Raw genomic sequence first — 19,861 nt, 5'->3', positions numbered from 1 at the left:
AGAGACCTACAAGAATTAACTGCACCATTTTGAAGTAGTTTGTATTGAAAGCACTTCCGAAAACAGAGCTTTTTTTTTCCTCTGCAAGAAAGAAAACCCTCCATTTCAGCAAGCAGCTCATTGCAAACCATTGTGTATATAGCTCTTAAATAAAGCACTGCCTATATGTGTTTGAGGGGCGCGGGTGGCGCTCTGGGTAAAAGCCTCAGCACCTAGGGCTTGCTGATCAAAAGGTCGGCGGTTCGAATCCCCGCGGCGGGGTGCGCTCCCGTTGTTCGGTCCCAGCGCCTGCCAACCTAGCAGTTCGAAAGCACCTCCAGGTGCAAGTAGATAAATAGGGACCGCTTACTAGCGGGAAGGTAAACGGCGTTTCCGTGTGTGGCTCTGGCTCGCCAGAGCAGCGATGTCACGCTGGCCACGTGACCCGGAAGTGTCTCCGGACAGCGCTGGCCCCCGGCCTCTTGAGTGAGATGGGCGCACAACCCTAGAGTCTGTCAAGACTGGCCCGTACGGGCAGGGGTACCTTTACCTATATGTGTTTACTACTGGGGATGGAAGGATATGGTGTGGAATCAGTTCAGTTATTTATTTCTTCTTTCCAGGCTACCCTATAACTAAAGAGGAAAACGTTCCAGAAGGTAAGGACCCGACAAAGCTGGATGGAGTGGGGAAATGACTCCAGTAGCCTCAAACCTTTTAGATATCACATGCCTCCAGCATCTTTGACTTTCATTCTTTGGGGCTCTTCCAGTCTCCAAGGTCCTGATCGAGCATTGCATGCAGATGCCTGTCATTCAGTCCTGTTGGCCACTCATGAAGTTTTGGGATTTCGATTGGGGAGGGCATGCTCTTCAAAGGCACTCTACATAGGGTATGTTGTGTGATTTCTGGAATCACATAATTGATAGCATAATCACTGTCATTTTAAACTAAAAAACGGACGAGAACACACACCATTCTAAGGTGGTTTTTAAAATATCTAAGAAGGCACTCTTGGCCACTACAGCCACATTCAGGGGCAGTGTCAGATCCAAAAGCCTATCTGAACTTCAAACTTGAGTCCTCAGGGTGAGTGCAACCCCACCTAAAACTACCATATTTATACATCTACCCCATAATCCCTAAGCATGTTCATCTTGTTTTGATATCATAATTTTCATTCAGTTCATGCCAACCCCCCACCCCAAGATACCCTCTAAGAACTTCCACTACTTCTCTAGCAGCAGATGGAAGAGTGAGAGGATGAGGTGGGTGTCCTCCACACCCTGGCAGCACTTGAGCCCAAATATCTAGACAATCTCACTCACACAGAAAGTAATAAGCACAGGAAGCAAGAAAGAACCTTGCCAATATACTCTCAGAACCACCTTCTGGGACTTGTTCTCCAGGAAGGACCAGAACCACTGCAATACATATTGTATTGTTTTTATGACGTTTTATCGCATTTATATTGCTGTACGCTGCCTTGACACTTTACATGAGATACAATTTATAAGTGCTTCTGTGTGTGTGTGTGTGTGTGTTATATGTGATGCAAGAGAACCAATAAGGACACAATTCCCAGGTAAGATCCTCCCCCTATTGTGTAGGCAAGGTGGTCCCTCCCCCTACCTGGCCTGATCACCTTGGCAACGCCTCTCCAGATGGGATTGGGCAGCTGGCTGAGGTAGGCAGAGACTTCCAGGTATTCCACACGGGGAAGGCGAAGCCAAGCCTGCGCTAATGGTGCCGCATAGGGTCCAGGGGGCTGCGTGCGACCACATTTAATGGGGGAGCGGTCATTCTCACTTCCAATGCTTGGCATAGGTTGGAACTGTTGGATTGTGTTCGCTTTCTTCATACAGCAATTTGCTTGGTTCCTAGAGATGAAATATTCCCAGAGATAGGTTCTCTCTTGCAGAATCTCTCCCCACCATCCAGCATACTGTTTCCTTTTTGTCGTCATTCCAGAGAGAATTTTCCATCCTCCCCACATCCACATGAGCCCTAGCTGGATAGTCTCGCTGGGAGGAAATGTCACCATCTCTTGCTGGGTTCATTTAGACTGCTGGCTGGATTTCTTTCTGCATAAAAATGGTGTGAAAATAAGCACCACCAGTGGTGGATATAAAAGAAAGGCACTGTTCCACATCAGTGATGTCACAAGAAAAGATGGAGGGACATACAGCTGTCACTACAGAATGCCACTGAAAACATACCGGTCAGAACACAGCAACTCCGTGGAGTTGTTTATATTAGGTAAGAGGTTCAGCAATTGGCTAAGGGTGGAGGGGGTTGTAACTTTGTGAGGGTTAAACTACACTTCCCAGAATCCTCTGAGGGAAGCCATGACTGTTAACGTGGTATAAATGTGATTTAGATGTGTGGAGTGGATGTGACCAAAGTCCTGCTCAGCCTTAAAGAAGATAATCCTGCTTTATTAGTTCTAAACCTGATTCTACAGAATAGAGTTCCTGCTTTTCTGGGGCAACCCAGTCAGATGGGCGGCATATAAATAATAAAATTATTGTTATTATTTTCTCCTACCAAGAAACCTGTGTATTTTGCCTAAGGGCATAGACAGACCAAAGTAACATCTGGATTTTGGGCCCTTCAGACTGGCAATTTATTGCAGGTGTATTTGTGACACTATAGTAATGTTAGTGGTGGTTTTATTCTCTTTTATTCTGTGGTGCATCTCAAATGCTACCACATTATTGCTGTCCAGGCTGGCTTTAGTGCCACGAAAGCAGGACAAAAGACAAAAAACAAACCCAGAACATTTATAGTGTTCTCTATGTTAACTGTGCTCAGAATGCTACCAGGGTCATAGATGAGCTTGCTTTCAAAACTGTTTGAGCCTGCGGAAGTTTTGAGACGGTCACACTGTTCTGTCCTCACAAGGGTCAGTTAAGTTGCAGAAAGACATTCTGGAGACTGATGGTGTAACACTCCTCAAGGATATCTATCACCAAAGGACATCTTACACAAATCGCCTCACCACCATTACTGCACAACCAAGATTAATAACTGACCCTTGTGGGGGAAGAACACACACTGCTTCATTTTCAAGTCAGTGCATATCCTGTAAGTGCCTGCTGAAATCCCTGATTTATTTTTGCCTCACTTTGGTTGTTCTATATCCCCTCTGGACAGAAATCATTCAGTGGAATTGGGGAATTAAAGCTGCAAAGAAACGTCAGCTTGGAGAGCCCCCCCCAAAGCAGAATTTCAGCAAGTTACAGAACGTGCACTGAGTGGAAATGAAGCAGTATGGCCACCCCAAAACTGTTGCAGCTACAAACATTATTGAAAATGGGCTCACGTATTACCAACCCAATAGCATCATGAGCACAAATGATCACGGCTATTCAGTATATTAAAAAAGAATGTCTGGAGGGGCCTAAGGAGTGAATGAACGTGAAAATCGCCTAATATTAGATCCAGGAGAAACTGACTCCTGGATTATTGGGCTCGGGGAGTAGAGAACCTGAGAAAGGTCTCTGTGTGAGATTATCAAAAATTAAAAGGTCAAAAATTATATGCCCTTCTTCCCAGAGGCCTTTGGTGGTACAAACTGAAATCTGCATAGCATATGAATGTCTTCTACTTCCTCCCATATTCTATGTGACCTAGAGCAGATTCCATCTATCAGCCAACATTTCCTCTCTGCCTCCATCTCCCTGCCATTGCTTTGGTTACCACCAAGCAGACAGATAATAAGTGCTGGGGAACCCAAAATCTTCCACACCCCTTTATGACATTTTGATTGGCCTAATAAAGATACTTGCCCAATATGGTTTCTGGTTTTTTTTAAATAATGTTTTTATTAAGGTTTTTACATAGAAAAAACAAAAAAAACAAAAAGAGAAATACAAAAATACAAAAACAACAACAAAAATAAGACAAATAAAAACAATTCCATTTTCATAATATTCCTTGCATTTACTTATTTCTCCGACTTCCCCACACCTCCCCTCACTGTATTCCAGTTCAAATATTTAATCAGCAAATCCCTTCCCTCTATCTTAACTTAATCTTTATCTTAAAATCTTAATGTATCTTATTCTTTTCTTAATATCTTGATATATTGAACTTTTAATTTTACACCTTTTAACCTTCGAATTTCCATACTCCTTCACCACTTTGTTGCTAATAACCTTTTAACCTCAATCCGATGTCATTCTAACATTCATTAATCTTATAATATTTCTGTAAGTAGCCTTTAAATTTCTTCCAATCTTCTCCCTGGTCTCTGATTCTGCCAGTCATTTTTGCCAATTCCATGTAGTCCATCACCTTCATCTGCCATTCTTCCAGAGTGGGTAGTTCTTGTGTCTTCCAATACTGCGCAATAAGTATTCTTGCTGCTGTTGTGGCATACATAAAGAAAGTTCTATCCTTCTTTGGCACCAGTTGGCTGGTTTCTGGATGTGTTTTCCCCCACCTTGTGGACCAACATATAGACCTTTCTATTTTGGCAGCCCTTGTTTGTTTGCTTCCTGGACTTCAAAACTGTGGCTATTTTAAACTAGCAGATCCTTGGGTCAGCTTGGGTGGATACTTGTGAACCTCAGGGGCATTTAAATGGCGTTGCCCTCTTTTTCACTCCAGTGACAGAAAGTGAAGAATTGGGAGGTGTGCTGCCAAATACCACAGTTCTTTCCAAGGATATCAGGACAAAAGGAATGAGGAGGTGGAAGGGGAACCAAAACAGTTTTATTAACAAATAAACAGCAGGCATACAAAGCATAAAATAAAACATACCCGACAGGGGCTACCCAATCTCCCCTTCAGCTGCCTGGAGCCCCAGGTAGAGCAGCAGGAGAAAGGCCCCAAGCATCAGGTCCTTTGCTCTGGGCAGAAGCTCACTGGGCTCCTCCCACTCATGGCTTTAATAGCCTGCCTTGATGTAATCAAGTGCACCTGGCATTACTCATGATGAATACAGGGTGGCTGAGAGTCTCCCACTACCTGCATCCGGCATCCAGCCAGCACTTGCAACACAGAGGAAACTCCCGACAGGTGTGTAAAACACAAGAATCCAACTGGGGATGTTAAAGGGAAAGGGACATGTCACCGAACTCCTCGAAATACAATTGTCTTCCGCATTTCCACCACAGGAGGGGAATGACCACAGCCCTGTCTCTTCCTTTCCACAGATCCTAGCCTACCTAAACCCACAATAAGCCCCATTGGGATGAGCGCCATTGAAAAAAATGCAACTATCCAATGCCAGTCCCAAAGTCCAATTGCAGGTTTCTATCTCCAAAAGGATGAAGACCAAATGGATCATAAGCACATGGAGACCAATGGGACTAGGGGCAGCTACACAATCAGCAACATTAGCCAGGCAGATGGAGGAGGTTACAGGTGCCGTTATAGCTCTGAATCAGAACCCTTTGTTATCTCAGAGCCTAGTGATCCTGTGGAGTTGCTGCTAGAAGGTAAGGAATCTCTCTCTCTCTCGCTCCACACCTCTCACCATATGGATCCATTTCAAAGAAAAATTTTAATGTATGCAGAATGTCTAGTAGCCAAGCACTAGGAGGCAATCCATTCAGGGCAGCTGGGAGGATAAACCAGCAGCAGCATTTCTCGAGGACCTAGTTCTTTCATCAGAAAAAGCAAGAAAGAGGTTTCTCAAAATATTTCCATTACAATGAAGTTAAAACTACTTTGGCAAAGTTCTAGGCTATACCCCGACACTCATTTGGGACTTGGTAGTTTGAGAATCATGAGAGTGGCATATGCTGGTCAAACGGATGGGAAAGGAGTGATAGCAATCAATGTGATTTATTTGGTTGGAGCTGTGGATTTGTGCAACGACAGGTGATTTGGACCAAAGTGCATCATTGGGAATGTTGCTGAAACACATTTTATTCCCCAATATTTCCAATGCAAAACCAGCATTTCAGGGTCTAGTGATGCCTCTAAGTCACCCAATTAAGATACATTAAAGCAGATGACAAGGGGTAGTTGAAACCAAGTGCTTCAGAAAAGGCAAATTTCTACCCATTACAGCAGGGATGTGAAATCTTTTGTTTTAAATGTTCTTTCTTTCTTTCTTTCTTTCTTTCTTTCTTTCTTTCTTTCTTTCTTTCTTTCTTTCTTTTTCTTTCTGCATGCCCTTGATAGTTTGGGCTAAAGTTAATATAAATTAATGATTCCTATATGTTTTCTGAGTGAAGTTATAACTGTACAACAGAGGGTAGCGCAATGTCCCAAATGTACCTCTCTGGCCTGCGATTGAGGACAGGAACCATCTTAAGATGGTTGTGATCTCATTTCTGCTTTCCTTCTTTCTGTATACAGATCCCAGTTTACCCATACCTGTCATCTCCATCTACCCCAGTTCGTTTGTTTCCCTGGGCCACTCAGCCACCATCCAGTGTAAAACTGAAGAAGAATCTGCAAAGTTTTTTCTCCATAAAGCTGGAGACCCAAAACCAAGGTTTCTCACAAGCCCAAAGTCAAATGAGGGAGAGCTTTCCCTGAACATCAGCTGGGAGGACAAAGGGAACTACAGGTGCAGCTATATACCTCAATCAAATCTTTTCTTGCACTCACGCCACAGTTCCCCCTTGCAACTTCCAGCAACAGGTTTGTAATATCTAACTTGCCCTTTTCCGGCTCCCTGTAGCTTCTCATTGTCCTTGATTTGTCCGTTAATTAATTAATTAATTAATTAATTACTTGAAGTCAGGTATAAGCAGCTGGAGGAGGAGGAGAGGATAGAGAGAGAATAAAGAGCTGTGAATGGATGGGGGCACTCTCTTCCCATCCTTTGGACCCCCCTGAGAAACTCAACAAACCTGCTGTACCTGGAACTGGGTGAAGAAAGTCCAGCTGAATGGGACACAGCTGTGGGCAGCCTGAGGAAGTACCTGCCCATAAAAAGCAAGTCTAGTGTGAGGAACTGGGATGATGCCCTCTGTTTCCAACAACTCTTCTCATTGTGAGACTTTTGTGGGTGAGCTGAGAGTTTCTTGGACCCTGGATGAGAGCCCAGAGGTGCTGAGGGAGGTTGTTTTAGAAGGAAAATGAATTGATACTGATTTATATATATTAGTAACTTAGTATTAATGTAACACTTTTATATGTACAGTAACTGTATTTTGTTTTGTTTGTCCTGGCTTCAGTTTTCCATGCACCATTTACAGATATTTTAAATGTATTAAGTGGTACAGTGGTACCTTGGGTTACATAAGCTTCAGGTTACATACGCTTCAGGTTACAGACTCCACTAACCCAGAAATATGACCTCGGGTTAAGAACTTTGCTTCAGGATGAGAACAGAAATCATGGTCTGGCAGTGCAGCGGCAGCAGGAGGCCCCATTAGCTAAAGTGGTGCTTCAGGTTAAGAACAGTTTCAGGTTAAGTACGGACCTCCAGAACGAATTAAGTACTTAACCTGAGGTACCAATGTATAGAAATTAAATGATCAATCAATCAAGATGGGTAGTGAGATCCTGTACAAGCGTTATTCTATAAACCACATTTCTGTGCTGCCAAATCCAAATTGTGCCTAGTGCAGGATGGTGAAGGAAAAACCCCACACCCAGGCACACTTGCACAGGCCAAGCCATCCTCCCCTGAGAACCCACATAATTACCTCCCACCTCATGCATTCTGCCTGATAGGCTGAGCTTATAAATGAGCATTCCAGCATACATCATTGTCCCCTTCCCCTCCTCATTCCTCTGCCTCCCCACTGAAAATGACACACATTCTGCTTGTGTACCCTGCGTGTTCATATCCAGGAAACCTGAATGAGGGAAACCCAAGCCCATCTATCTCCTTGCCCAACTCGCTCAGAGTCCAATCAAGGGTGGGCCAAAGGGACCCCAATTTAGTTCTCCCTGGCCACAAAAGAAACAGCCAGTACGGCAATGCCAAAGTGTGCTGGTCCGGGGGGGGGGTGTTACCGTACGGCATGGCCCGTGTCCGGTCCGAGGCTGAAGCGGGGTCCAAGGCAGGGAGTCGGGCATGGTCAGGAACTCTGGCAGAAAGCAGGACAGGGTGCCGGCAGGAACAGATAACCAACGATGTTGCTCCCGCAACCTGGGACTGGGCGGGCTGGCCTTTATCTCCTCTGAGGCATAGGGCGGCCCTGTTCCACAGGTGACTCGCCTCTCCTGGCCTGGAGACGAGCACTCCTCCTGCGAGAACTTAGTTCCCTTCGCCTCTCTGCCCTGAGCCTCTGCAGCTCAGGAGAGGCTGGAGGGTTACTGGACCCAGAGGCAACCTCACCTTCCCCTGACAGGGCTGGGAGAGGAGCACCTGCAGGCAATGGGTCCTCGATCACCTCCGGAGCCAGAGCGGATTCAGCTGGTGTCTGTTCCTGAGGATCCGGCACAGGTGAGGGCCCTTTAGGTTCAAGCCCCTGCCCCAGCTCAGCCGGCCCTGGAGGCGGGGACTCCAGTGCAGGCTGGGATTCCTCAGGTTCAGCCTCTGAATTAGATTCCCAGGCCATCACACAAAGACAGGTTTGGGGAATATCTCTGTCTTCAAAAGTTGTTGGACTCCAACTCACATCAACATGGTCAAAGGTCCGGGATGATGGGAAGTGCAGTCCAGTAGCACCTGAAGGGCCACAGGTCCCCAAGCTTCCACTTTAAAGCAGAGGTGTAGCATGAGGAGCTATCAGGGTGATTGTTCCAGGTGCAAATATTTTAGGGGCGCACCTCTGTAGCTGCCACTCCAACTAAAGGCTCTCCCCGTCCTGCTCACCCACTTCACCTGACCAGCACACCAAGCAGGAGCTGGGAGACGATGGGCCCTTGGTCATCCCTCAGCTGCACAGTGTCCCTGGCAGGGGAGGTCAGTGGATGGCAAGACTTACGAAGGTGGTGGTGATGGCACCACAGCCTGAGGAGGAGTGCGGGCATATCTGGCTGCTGTTCCATAGCTTTGTGCAGCAGCAGCAGAAGCAGCAGAAGCAGCAGCGCCGCATGGATGCGCTGGTTAGGGAGTGCAATACTTTCCTTTCCCTGGGTGTTGGCAACCCACGCTATGCCACTGCTTTAAAGGCTGCCTGAAGCCCATGTTATCTATCAATTCACTGCATGCCAGTGCAGAGAGGAACAGTCACCCATGGTGTCCTTGGCGAGTACATTTGTAAATGGCTGCTTAAAAGGTAAAGGTAAAGGTACCCCTGACTGTTAGGTCCAGTTGTGGACGACTCTGGGGCTGCAGAACTCATCTCACTCTATAGGCCGAGGGAGCCGGCGTTTGTCTGCAGACAGCTTCCAGGTCATGTGGCCAGCATGACTAAGCCACTTCTGGCAAACCAGAGCAGCACATGGAAACACCATTTACCTTCCCGCCAGAGTGGTACCTATTTATCTACTTACACTTTAGTGTGCTTTCAGACTGCTAGGTTGGCAGGAGCTGGGACCAAGCAACGGGAGCTCACCTTCTGATTGGCAAGCCCTAGGCTCTGCGGTTTAGACCACAGTGCCACCCATGTCCCAGATGGCTGCTTAGTTAAGGCTAAATGCACCACTGACTGCCAAAACTTCTCTCACAGTTTTAAGAGAAACTCCTCAGATGTAACACTCAATCTTTAGTGTGCCCAGAGAAGACTCTGTTGGCAATTGCTGCGGGGGCGGGGGGGAGAGACACACCAATTATCATGTAACAATGTGAATTATATCCCAGCCATTTCTCCTCCTTTGTCATCCAAGCAGATTTACGGGTAGAAGAATTGACTTTTTTTCTTGAAAGATGAGTGCACTCCTTTGTGGATCCTTGGTCAGATGGGTGGGGTATAATCTCTTCACTTAATGTTGCAGTTTAATCTTGTTTTTAAGTTGTATTCATTCAACTCGTTTTTATTATTGGTTGTTAGCCGCCCTGAGCCCGGCCTTGGCTGGGGAGGGCAGGGTATAAATAAAATGTATTATTATTATTATTATTACCTAGATCACAGCTTACCCAAACCAAGCATCAGCCTGAGCCACGATGAAGAGGTCACCCTAGGAAGTAATGTGACGATTGATTGCAGAAGTAATGCCACTGCTGTGAGGTTCTATTTCCAAAAGTATGGAGTTGCGAAGCCTGTTCAGCTCATCCAAAACAATGGAACTGTTGCCAAGTTTTCCATCAGCAACGCAAGCTGGGAGCACTCGGGATATTACAGCTGCACATACAGCACCCTGCCAGATTGCTTTGCCATCTCAGAACCCAGCGATGAGGTGGAGTTACAGCTAACAGGTAAAAAATAATCTGATTTTGCATGCATCTGCTTCCCAACCCAAAGTCCCATTCATCTTTGGTTGGTTTCTTTTTTAAAATTAATTGAATTTTAGCTGCAGCTATGACTGCTGGGTGGGAGAAGCATGCTAAGAGGAAGGCATGCTTGGCAAATCCACACCATGATCAACTCCCGCCCGGAAAACAATGTCCCCGCTGTGAAAGGACGTGTGGATCCAGAATTGGCCTCCACAGTCACTTACGGACTCATTGTTAAAACTGTGTTTATGGAAGACAATCTTACTCAGCTATGAGTGATTTCCAAAGAGGAAGAGTTAGTTGTGGCAAACTGTGACCAGGCTATTTGTACAGGGCAGCTATAGAACCATGGGAATCCTTTACTTGAGGGTATATGAGAACATTAGAAATTATTATTAATTTTATTACCACCACCACTGCTACTACTACTTTGTCACTTGTTACTTGAAGGTCCCCAGGCAACTTACAACACATCTCAAACAGTAATATAAATATAACATAAAATATAACAGGAAGTTGGAAACAGAACAGCTTGAATACCCTGAAAAGCCCGGCTGGATCAGGCCAGTGGCAGCAACCTGTTCTCATAGTTGCCACCAGATGACTGTGGAAGCCCAAAAGAAGCAGCTGAGTGCAGCAGCAGCAGCAGCAGCAGCAGCAGCAGCTCTCACCACTCGTTCTCCAAGATATACTGTCTCTAATAGTGGAGGTTCTTCAGTGGGGAAAGCATTTGGGAGCACAATGAGGTATTCATTTTAAAACAAAAAACCCTCATTGTTTACACAGACACACACACACGTAATATTGTTGTAACTTGCCCTGGATCTTAAAATGAAGGGTGGGTCAGCAATCCAAATTGTTGTTGTTGTTGTTGTTACCACTACTACTACTATTAAAAAGATTTCCAAACTCTTGAACTTGAGGCATCTTTGGCAAAAGTCTAGGCTAAGTTTCAGTGTAAGGCAAAGGTAAAGGGACCCCTGACCATTAGGTCCAGTCGTGACCTAATGCAGCGCTCATCTCGCTTGGCCGAGGAAGCCGGCTTCCAGGTCATGTGGCCAGCATGACTAAGCCACTTCTGGTGAACCAGAGCAGTGCACGGAAAAGCTGTTTACCTTCCTGCCGGAGAGGTACCTATTTATCTACTTGCACTTTGACGTGCTTTCGAACTGCTAGGTTGGCAGGAGCAGGGACCGAGCAATGGGAGCTCACCCTGTCGTGGGGATTTGAACCGCCAACCTTCTGATCGGCAAGTCCTAGGCTCTGTGGTTTAACCCACAGCACCACACAGGTAATTTGGCAGTCCTGAGGCTGGTGTATGCAAGGAAATGGGGACAAAAAAGCAATCTCAGTAGAGTTAAGGTGAATCAGATGGAAAAACTTCATATATGTTAATGGTGGATTATTTGAGATGATGTGTGAACTGTTATCTCTGCTACTTCACAAACTAACATCTGTTTGGAAAAAAGGCTAGTTGCAGCTCCAGCATCTCACTCACAACCTTTTCTCAATTGCAGATCCAGACCTAGCCAGACCCACCATCTCCCTGAGTCCTGGAGGGCCACTTCCTCTGGGGGGAAATGTGACCCTCAATTGCCAAGGCCAAGGTGCCCGATTCAAATTTTATAGGCAAAGAGATAATTTTGTACCACAGCTGTTGAAGAACAATGTGGATGGCGCTCACCTTCTCATCAGCAACCTGAGCAGAGATGATGCAGTAGGATACAGCTGCAAATACAACAGTATAGCAGAAGTCTTTTCAGTTTCTAGCGAAATAGTGAAACTGCTGATCATAGGTAACATAAAGAGTTTTCTCATGTTATGCTATCTCTGGGGGGAAGTCAACTGTACCTGGGTTTAGTTACCTGTGATAAACAGTCTACTGGGGGAGATAACCTGGAGTTCTCTTCGCATGCTCATACATTCTTTCTACATGGTTTTGGATGTGTGTGGTTTTCTGTCACGAATATTTTCTTCCCTGAGCACAGTCCTTTTAAAGAGCTTTCCTTCCTCTTCCAGGGGCTGCTATCAGCTGGAAGTGAGGGTAATGGGAAGTGAGAGAGGAGGCGGGGAAGTTGTGTGGAGGAAAAGGACAGGAGGGAAACTGAGGCTGAGGGAAGTTGGTGTGTGCCAGCACCAAGAGGCAGGAGGCAAGAAAATGAGCTGAGAGAATAGGAAAAAGGAAGGGGGAAGGGAAGTAGAAAGTGAGTTGTTCATGTTAAGCAGAAGGCATGGAGAGGGTGAGAAAGGGCTGAAACAGCAGAGAAGTACCAGCAACAACCACCTCAAAGTCTGCCAGTACAATCCCATGCACATTTACTGAGAAGTAAGTCCTTTTTTGCTGACAGGCAGGCTTCATAGGAAATAAGGACCAGGTGTGCAGCCGGGAGTCATTTTGGACTCGCAGCTGTCCATGGAGGCGCAGGTTAATTCTGAGTCCAGGGCAGCTGTCTACCAGCTCCATCTGGTACGCAAGCTGCCTACCCTACCCTACCTGCCCACGGACTGTCTTGCCAGAGTGGTGCATGCTCTAGTTATCTCTCGCTTGGACTACTGCAATGCACTCTGTGTGGGGCTACCTTTGAAGGTGACTCGGAAACTGCAATTAATCCAGAATGCGGCAGCTAGACTGGTGACTGGGAGTGGCTGCCGGGACCATATAACACCGGTCCTGAGATATCTGCATTGGCTCCCAGTACGTTTCCAAGCACAATTCAAAGTGTTGGTGCTGACCTTTAAAGCCCTGTATACCTGAAGGAGTGTCTCCACCTCCAGCGCCTACGGCCTTCTGGTGGTTCCCTTGCTGCAAGAAGTGAAGCTACAAGAAACCAGGCAGAAGGCCTTCTCGGTAGTGGTGCCCTCCCTGTGAACGCCCTCCCACCAGATGTCAAGGCAATAAGCAACTATTTTACTTTTAAAAGACATCTGAAGGTGGCCCTGTTTAGCAAAGTTTTTAATGTTTGATGCTGTATTGTTTTTAATATTCGGTTGGAAGCCACCCAGAGTGGCTGGGGAAACCCAGCCAGATGGGCGTGGTATAAATAAATTATATTATTATTATTATTATTATTATTTATTTACTAACCTTACACTGAAAAATAGTTTTGTCTGTTAAACATACCATATTTCCCTGTGTATAACACGACCCCATGTATAAGACGACCCTTATTTTTGGGAGGCCTCAACAGTTGTTGAGCTTCTTTTGTAAGTTCGCTGAGCTGTTGAGCAACTTTTCGACAATCCTCCGCTCTGGTTGACGGAACTGGTGCCATAATACACTGCATACTGGCACTCACCAAATACTCTTCCAAAGCTGGGAAGAGTGGGTAAGCAGCCTCCTTGCTGACATATCCCTGCTACCGCCTCAGCACCAGCCCTCAGTTACTTAGCATATTAACCTGTGTATAATACGACCCTCAATTTATCACAAAAGAATTCAGAAAAAAGGTCGTCTTATACATGGAAAAATACGTTATGTCTTTTCAGTGATGGTTCCAAAGGACTAGATTGTGCTGCCACTCAATGACAACTTAATCATATGAGCACATGGAGTTGTGGTCCTGTATTTTAGATTGGATTGGATGCCCAGTTGGCATTAGTGGAATCTGTGGTGTCAAACATATGGAACATATGGAATTCTCACTTCAGAATTGCTTGCCTGTGGCCCATCTTGCTGTATTTTTAGCACCAAACAAAGACCTCTTGATTCTCCCTGGCTCTTCACTTAAATCTATCCTTTGTGATGAGAACATGCTGTTGTTATATCTCTATCTATCTATCTATCTATCTATCTATCATCTATCTATCTATCTATATCATCTATCTATCTTTGTGGATTTTAAGCCAGCCCCCAAACATTTATATTGAAGCATACAAACCTATTATATGAATAAGAAGAGGACAACGTCTTCTGATGGCTGAGAACTGGTGGTTGACATCTCACTTCCTGTTTCCTTTTATGCACAGATTCCCCATTGTCCGCACCTGTCATTTCCATCCAACATGGAGGATGTGTTGCACATGGAGGGAAGGTCGAGATCAAGTGTGAATCTGATTCTGAAGATGTGAACTTCTTTCTTCATAAGACAGGAGACACAAATCCTACGCTCATGAATGGTCACTTTTATGTGGGTGAATTTACCATCAGCAATTTTACACGGGAGCATGAAGGCAACTATAGCTGCATCTATGAAAGCACAGAAGAGCCTTTTATGATTTCTGCACCCAGTGTTTCCCTGGAGATCCTGATATCAGGTATCGTATCAGGCTTTGGTTTAGGAGGTCTTTGAAGCTTAGTTGAAAATTCCTGTAAGCTTCAAAACATGCAAGTCTCAGTCACATTAGGCTTAGTATGGTGGAGAGAGGCATTCTTATGTGCCTTTAACATGAGTTAATTTAGCAGATAAAGGTTTTTCTAATAGGAAGATTGATGGTTGGGGAAAACAGCTCCTATTGGGGGATTATGCACATTGGCCAGAGAATATACAAAATTCAGTCAACATATGCAGATTCCCCAAGGTCTGTTGGAGACTTACCATACTGACCAGAGAGTGTACAAAATTCAGACACTATATGCACATTCCCCAAGGACTGTTGGATATATATTGATTGGGAAATGTGCTCAATTCCCTCTTCATGGACAGATTACATGCACATTCTTCATGAAGCCTGGTGAATATATATAATGGTTGGTTGTTATGCACATTAAACTGCTCAGCGTATATTATATTTGTTAACCAATTAGAAAGTTTGGTGGTTGTTTTTTGTGTGTTTTTTTGCAACCAAGCAGTATACAAATTATGCTAAATAAAATAAAATAACAATGTACCCTTAACATGCCACCTCATAATCCAGACCTTGATTTCTCATCTCATTCCAGATACCTCTAATTGCACCCAAGTCAACATCATCCGCTTTGCCATAGGAGTTCTGATTCTTCTTTTGCTTACATGTATCATTCTCAGTAATCAGCACTTCAGAGGGAACATGATAAATATCTCCTGATATGTTTCCTTTTCCTTTACCAACTATTGCATCCCAAAAGACAAGAGGAGTGCAGTTCAGTGGCACCGCATATGAATTGGTTGTACAATATCCTAGGTCTCCATTATCCTCAACTCCATCATTCTTTTTGTGCACAGAATATCTATTTGAAAACTCAGAATGCTACTACCAATAGCCCAGGTCCAAACAAGGCACTGAGATTCCTCAAGGGCAATGAGCTTGGTCTTCCTCAGATTTCTATTGCTTTCTCCCACAGAGTCCACTAATAGTACCAGTTCCAGGAACCAAAGTCAGCACACTTCATATTTTCAGCGGAATACATTTTGAATTACAGCAGAATTGCATCCTGATTTTGATGTGCAACATTCCTAGAGATGTTGCAGTTGTTGGCTGAGAAGCAAAGCAAACACGGCTTTGCTACTGTATGTAGCCTGACGACAAGATGATTTTTCTTAGATATGCCAGATCTTAGATATACCAGATGAGTTTCTGTGTAAGACATGCCAAGAAGTGAACTTCATCTCTCTTTGACCCTGCACACAAACCATGAAACAAAATGATTTTTCTACTTATTATGCTTTCTAGCAAAAGGATGTTGTCGAACTACTGGTTCATAATCCATTAGGTTCAAACTGACCAGCCCTGCATCTTAATGCTAAGAGCACCTTTGTGTTCTTTTCATTCAATTAAACAGTCACATTGCCAAGGCAGAAGACAGGTGTCACTGTTTATGGAAATGTGTTTATTCTGTGTTTCATGTTCTGTTGCTTTTGGCAGTTTTCTGTCATTTTAATGGGAAAATCTGCATGAAGATTATAATAAAGATAAGCTTTCCTTTTACCAGTGGGTAGTATAGTCTCTTTGTTGAATTGTGGGTTATTTTTGGTGATATAAAATGGCCACCAGTAGGGCCTTTTCCACATAATGTCCCTCAGAATGATGCTACATCATGACATAACAACATTGCAGAGCACTGTGGGGATTTCAAAATGGCGGCTGACTGGTTGGAAGCACTGTGGTGGATGTTGGTAAATTTCATGCTCCTGTCCATGAAATCCTCCCCATGTATTGCTGGAGGCAGGGGTTATTCTTAGGCTACCCTACCTCCACATTTTTAGGAAGGATGTGATCTTCCAGTTCTATCATCACATTGCGTGCCCAGGCGGAGACCCCCGACCCAAGAGCCACCCGGAAGAAATGAATGACTCATGACAACGTATTATGGGATTAAATTGGCCACAACTTTATTTAAACTTTCACATGTAGGAAGACCTTGGCTTAGCCATTGGGCGTGTATCCCTCCCAGTCCCCAGCCGGGGATTTGGGGCACATCAGGGTAATCAGGTCTGTCTGGGAAGTGGGCTGTCTCTGGAAGACATTTGTTTACGCAGAGTGCCCGCCCCCATTTCACCGCAACACTGGGGAGTGCACTGACAACCTTTCAGCGCATGGCCAGTGACTCCCCTCTGACTCAGCCCCTTTAACAGGGAACCCTGGGATCACCGCTGGGGGGGGGAGGCATCATGCCCCTCCCCCCATTTAGGGAAGATAGACTAAAGGATTCTGCCCAAGGCCTAAAACCTCCAAAGTTGTGACATTTGCTACGGGGAAGCCAAAACCTGCCAAAGCAGGGAAATTCCTTCCTGGTCCCTTAACAGCAACCATCCTAAGACCGTAGCAGCGCCCGCATACCTGTAAAAGAAGTTAACCTGTAATAAAAGAGCATTAAACAAAGGGAGGGTAGGGTGGGTGAAGCTCTGGAGCTGACTATGAGCTCTCAGGTAGGCTCCACCCCTTTTATCTACGTGAAGAGCTCTGCCCCCCACCACAGATAGGTTCATTAGAACGGAGGTTTGGCGGAAACCTCAAAGGGCTGTGACGTGGGGAGGCGGACCAGGAACGTCTCAGGGATCGGGGTACTGCGCGCGGCCACGCAAAGGGCGCCCTCCAGTTGATGGGAGAGCGGTCATTATGGAATCACAGCTGTTCCTGTTCCTTTGCACCTGCACTACCTCTGCTTCCTTCCTCTCACACTGTTCTAGGGACAGAATGTAGTACCATTACATGCTTGCGCCAGCTCTTTGACATCACCATAGATGCCATCTGCAGGGGGCCCTGTGTCAGGCGGCAGAGGAACCAAGCCCCCTGGCAGGTTGCCAGGAACAGATAGGACAAGGAAAAGTCCTCACCACCTGCTTTTTATTGAGTATTCACAGAGACAGGCTTGGGAATGCAGCCTCTTGGAAGTTGCACCAAGTGACTCTCCACCCCCTTTTCTCCCACTTCATCATTTGCCACCTTTTCACCTACAGGTGGCACTGAGGGCCCTCTGCTTCTGAGCCCTTTGCTCTACTACTTTCAATGCTCACTGGGTTCTGGGAGGCGAGGTCTGGAATGCTTTCTAAAGCCACTGTGTCCATCACCTGTTGCCCTCCTGGTGCTTCCTCTTCCTCCTCCTCTCCCATTATTTCCCGGCTTTCCCTATCATCTGCCTCTGAGCTGTGACCTCCCTCAAACCCCTGTTGTAATTCTGAACTATCTTCTTCTTCTCTGGAAGGGTTAGGTGAGGGAGGCGGTCTCCACCATTCCTTTTCTGCCCAGTCCCTGACACCCTGGGTGCCCACAAATTTTTTACCATGGGAGCCTGACCGGGCGACTCAATGCATCACACGCTTCAGTGGGGGTCTCCATTGGGCCTTCCCACTGTGTGTGACATCATACGCGCATGCTGGGCACCCACAATGTTAGGTGGAACCCGGGGCGCTTCTCATTAGATGCTTTTTAAGCACATCTGATAAATTCCAAAATAAACTAAAATGCTGTTCCAGCTTATCAACACTCAACAGCATATACCAGGAGGAATGGATGAAATTTAAAGATCACTTAGCTAAATACGTTAAGATAACTTAATTGGAAAAGCTTGCAAATATTAGATAGGCTTAGGATTTAAATATGTAAGGATAGGAATTAAGATGTTTAAAGCTAAATTAGAAAGAATGAAAGATGTTAAGTGATCAAGTTAATTTTTTGAGAAAATTGATTTTGGAAAACTGTTAAAATGATATACAATGAAATTTAACCAGGGGGGATTTGAGGAAGTCACTTAACAATGTTATTAAAATTAGTTTAATTACAACTAGGATGTATTTTTGTTTGTTTGTTTTATTTTATTTTTTTGGAAAATTAATTTTAAAAAATCGAGAAAAAAAATCAACAGCATATAGGAAATTCCCAGAGGATTTTGGAATACACTGTTAATGTTGAGACAGGCATGCATAAAGCTTCCCCGTCTTCCAAGTGTTCCCTTGCTCAGAGTCATCTCTACAGTCCCAATCCATATAGTCCCAGACATACACATTCTCTCCTCCACTGGAAGGAGGCATCTTTTGTATCCACGCCTCTTGGTTTTGCCGATCAGAAGGTTGGCGGTTCGAATCCCTGCAATGGGGCGAGCTCCCGTTGCTCTGTCCCAGCTTCTGCCAACCTAGCAGTTTGAAAGCACACCAGTGCAAGTAGATAAATAGGTACCGCTGTGGCAGGAAGGTAAATGGTGTTTCCATGCACTCTGGCTCCCATCATTGTGTTCTGTTGCTCCAGAAGTGGTTTAGTTATGCTGACCACATGACCCAGAAAAGCTGTCTGTGGACAAACACCGGCTCCCTCAGCCTGAAGCGGATGAGCACTGCACCCTATATTCACCTTTGACTGGACTTAACTGTCCAGGGGTCCTTTGCCTATACCTATACCACTTTAACAGTCACAAACTAAAATGCTGTTCCAGCTCATTTTAGTCCTAGGAGCTGTCATTTGTTAATGGTGCAGGGAATTGTAAGCTTGGGAGGACATTACCCTTAAAAAATGGCAGTTCTCGGCATTCTTTGGGGGAACTCTTGACTTGTAAAAGTATTATAAGAGTGCTTTAAATGTACAGATGTGGAAGAGACCTGCCAACATGTCTGCTCAACCCAATGGCAACACATATGTGTTCTTCATATCCTGAGCACAATCACCAGGACATGTTATCAGCTCTCCTCACCACACCATCCTGTTATGCAAGCAATGTTCCCCGAATCTGCTATCGATACCTCTTATGGCAGGAACCAAGATTACTTTCGGTGTTTTGCCATGGTAGGCTGTTTGTTTTCTATTTATAGCTGGAAAAGAATCTGCTTCTAAACATTCCCTGCAAAGCTGTTCACTTTGGCATTGAACGCTCCTCGGATTATTTCCCATGTGCCCAAATATTTACTGCCCATTAGCCATCTTTATTTATTTGATATCTAACAGAATGATATCGCAGCTACAAGAATATCCTCATACTTTATATTTGCCCGCATGAGCAGGAGATACCAACACATTCCTGAAGCATGTGACTTCCATGGTAAAATGGTCACATTTTGGATACAAAATTTCATATTCAAAACTGGAAAATCAGCCAGATTTTATTTTAAAAGTTGAAACTATACATTTGAGCTATAATGCTGATAAGGTCTTTATTATTATTATTATTATTATTATTATTATTGTTATTATTACTATTATTATGCAGAGGCCTAGAAAAGGGGTGGTTTTTTTTTTCCACCCAAAGGGCTGTTGGGATACTGCCAGGGAGACAAAGTCCATCATGACTCCACGTCGTCT

At 45.0% G+C, this 19,861-nt stretch overlaps 1 protein-coding gene across 1 annotated transcript in view; it reads left to right on the top strand.

The window, feature by feature from the left end:
- The window catches only part of LOC310662324 (leukocyte immunoglobulin-like receptor subfamily A member 2), a 36,927-nt gene extending 20,867 nt beyond the window's left edge, over positions 1 to 16,060 (top strand). The window contains exons 7-12 of the mRNA XM_083409120.1: positions 5,142 to 5,426; positions 6,295 to 6,582; positions 9,908 to 10,198; positions 11,734 to 12,012; positions 14,183 to 14,470; positions 15,096 to 16,060. Coding sequence (XP_083265246.1) covers positions 5,142 to 5,426; positions 6,295 to 6,582; positions 9,908 to 10,198; positions 11,734 to 12,012; positions 14,183 to 14,470; positions 15,096 to 15,220 — 1,556 coding nt within the window. The 3' untranslated portion in view covers positions 15,221 to 16,060. The remainder of the gene's footprint in view (positions 1 to 5,141; positions 5,427 to 6,294; positions 6,583 to 9,907; positions 10,199 to 11,733; positions 12,013 to 14,182; positions 14,471 to 15,095) is intronic.
- The last annotated feature ends 3,801 nt before the right edge of the window (positions 16,061 to 19,861 follow it).

This window comes from Podarcis tiliguerta (genome assembly GCF_965153285.1).
Source record: "Podarcis tiliguerta genome assembly, chromosome: 13".
NCBI classification, from domain to species: domain Eukaryota; kingdom Metazoa; phylum Chordata; class Lepidosauria; order Squamata; family Lacertidae; genus Podarcis; species Podarcis tiliguerta.
Note: the sequence above shows the minus strand (reverse complement) of the source record. Positions and strands in the feature narration are given on the sequence as shown.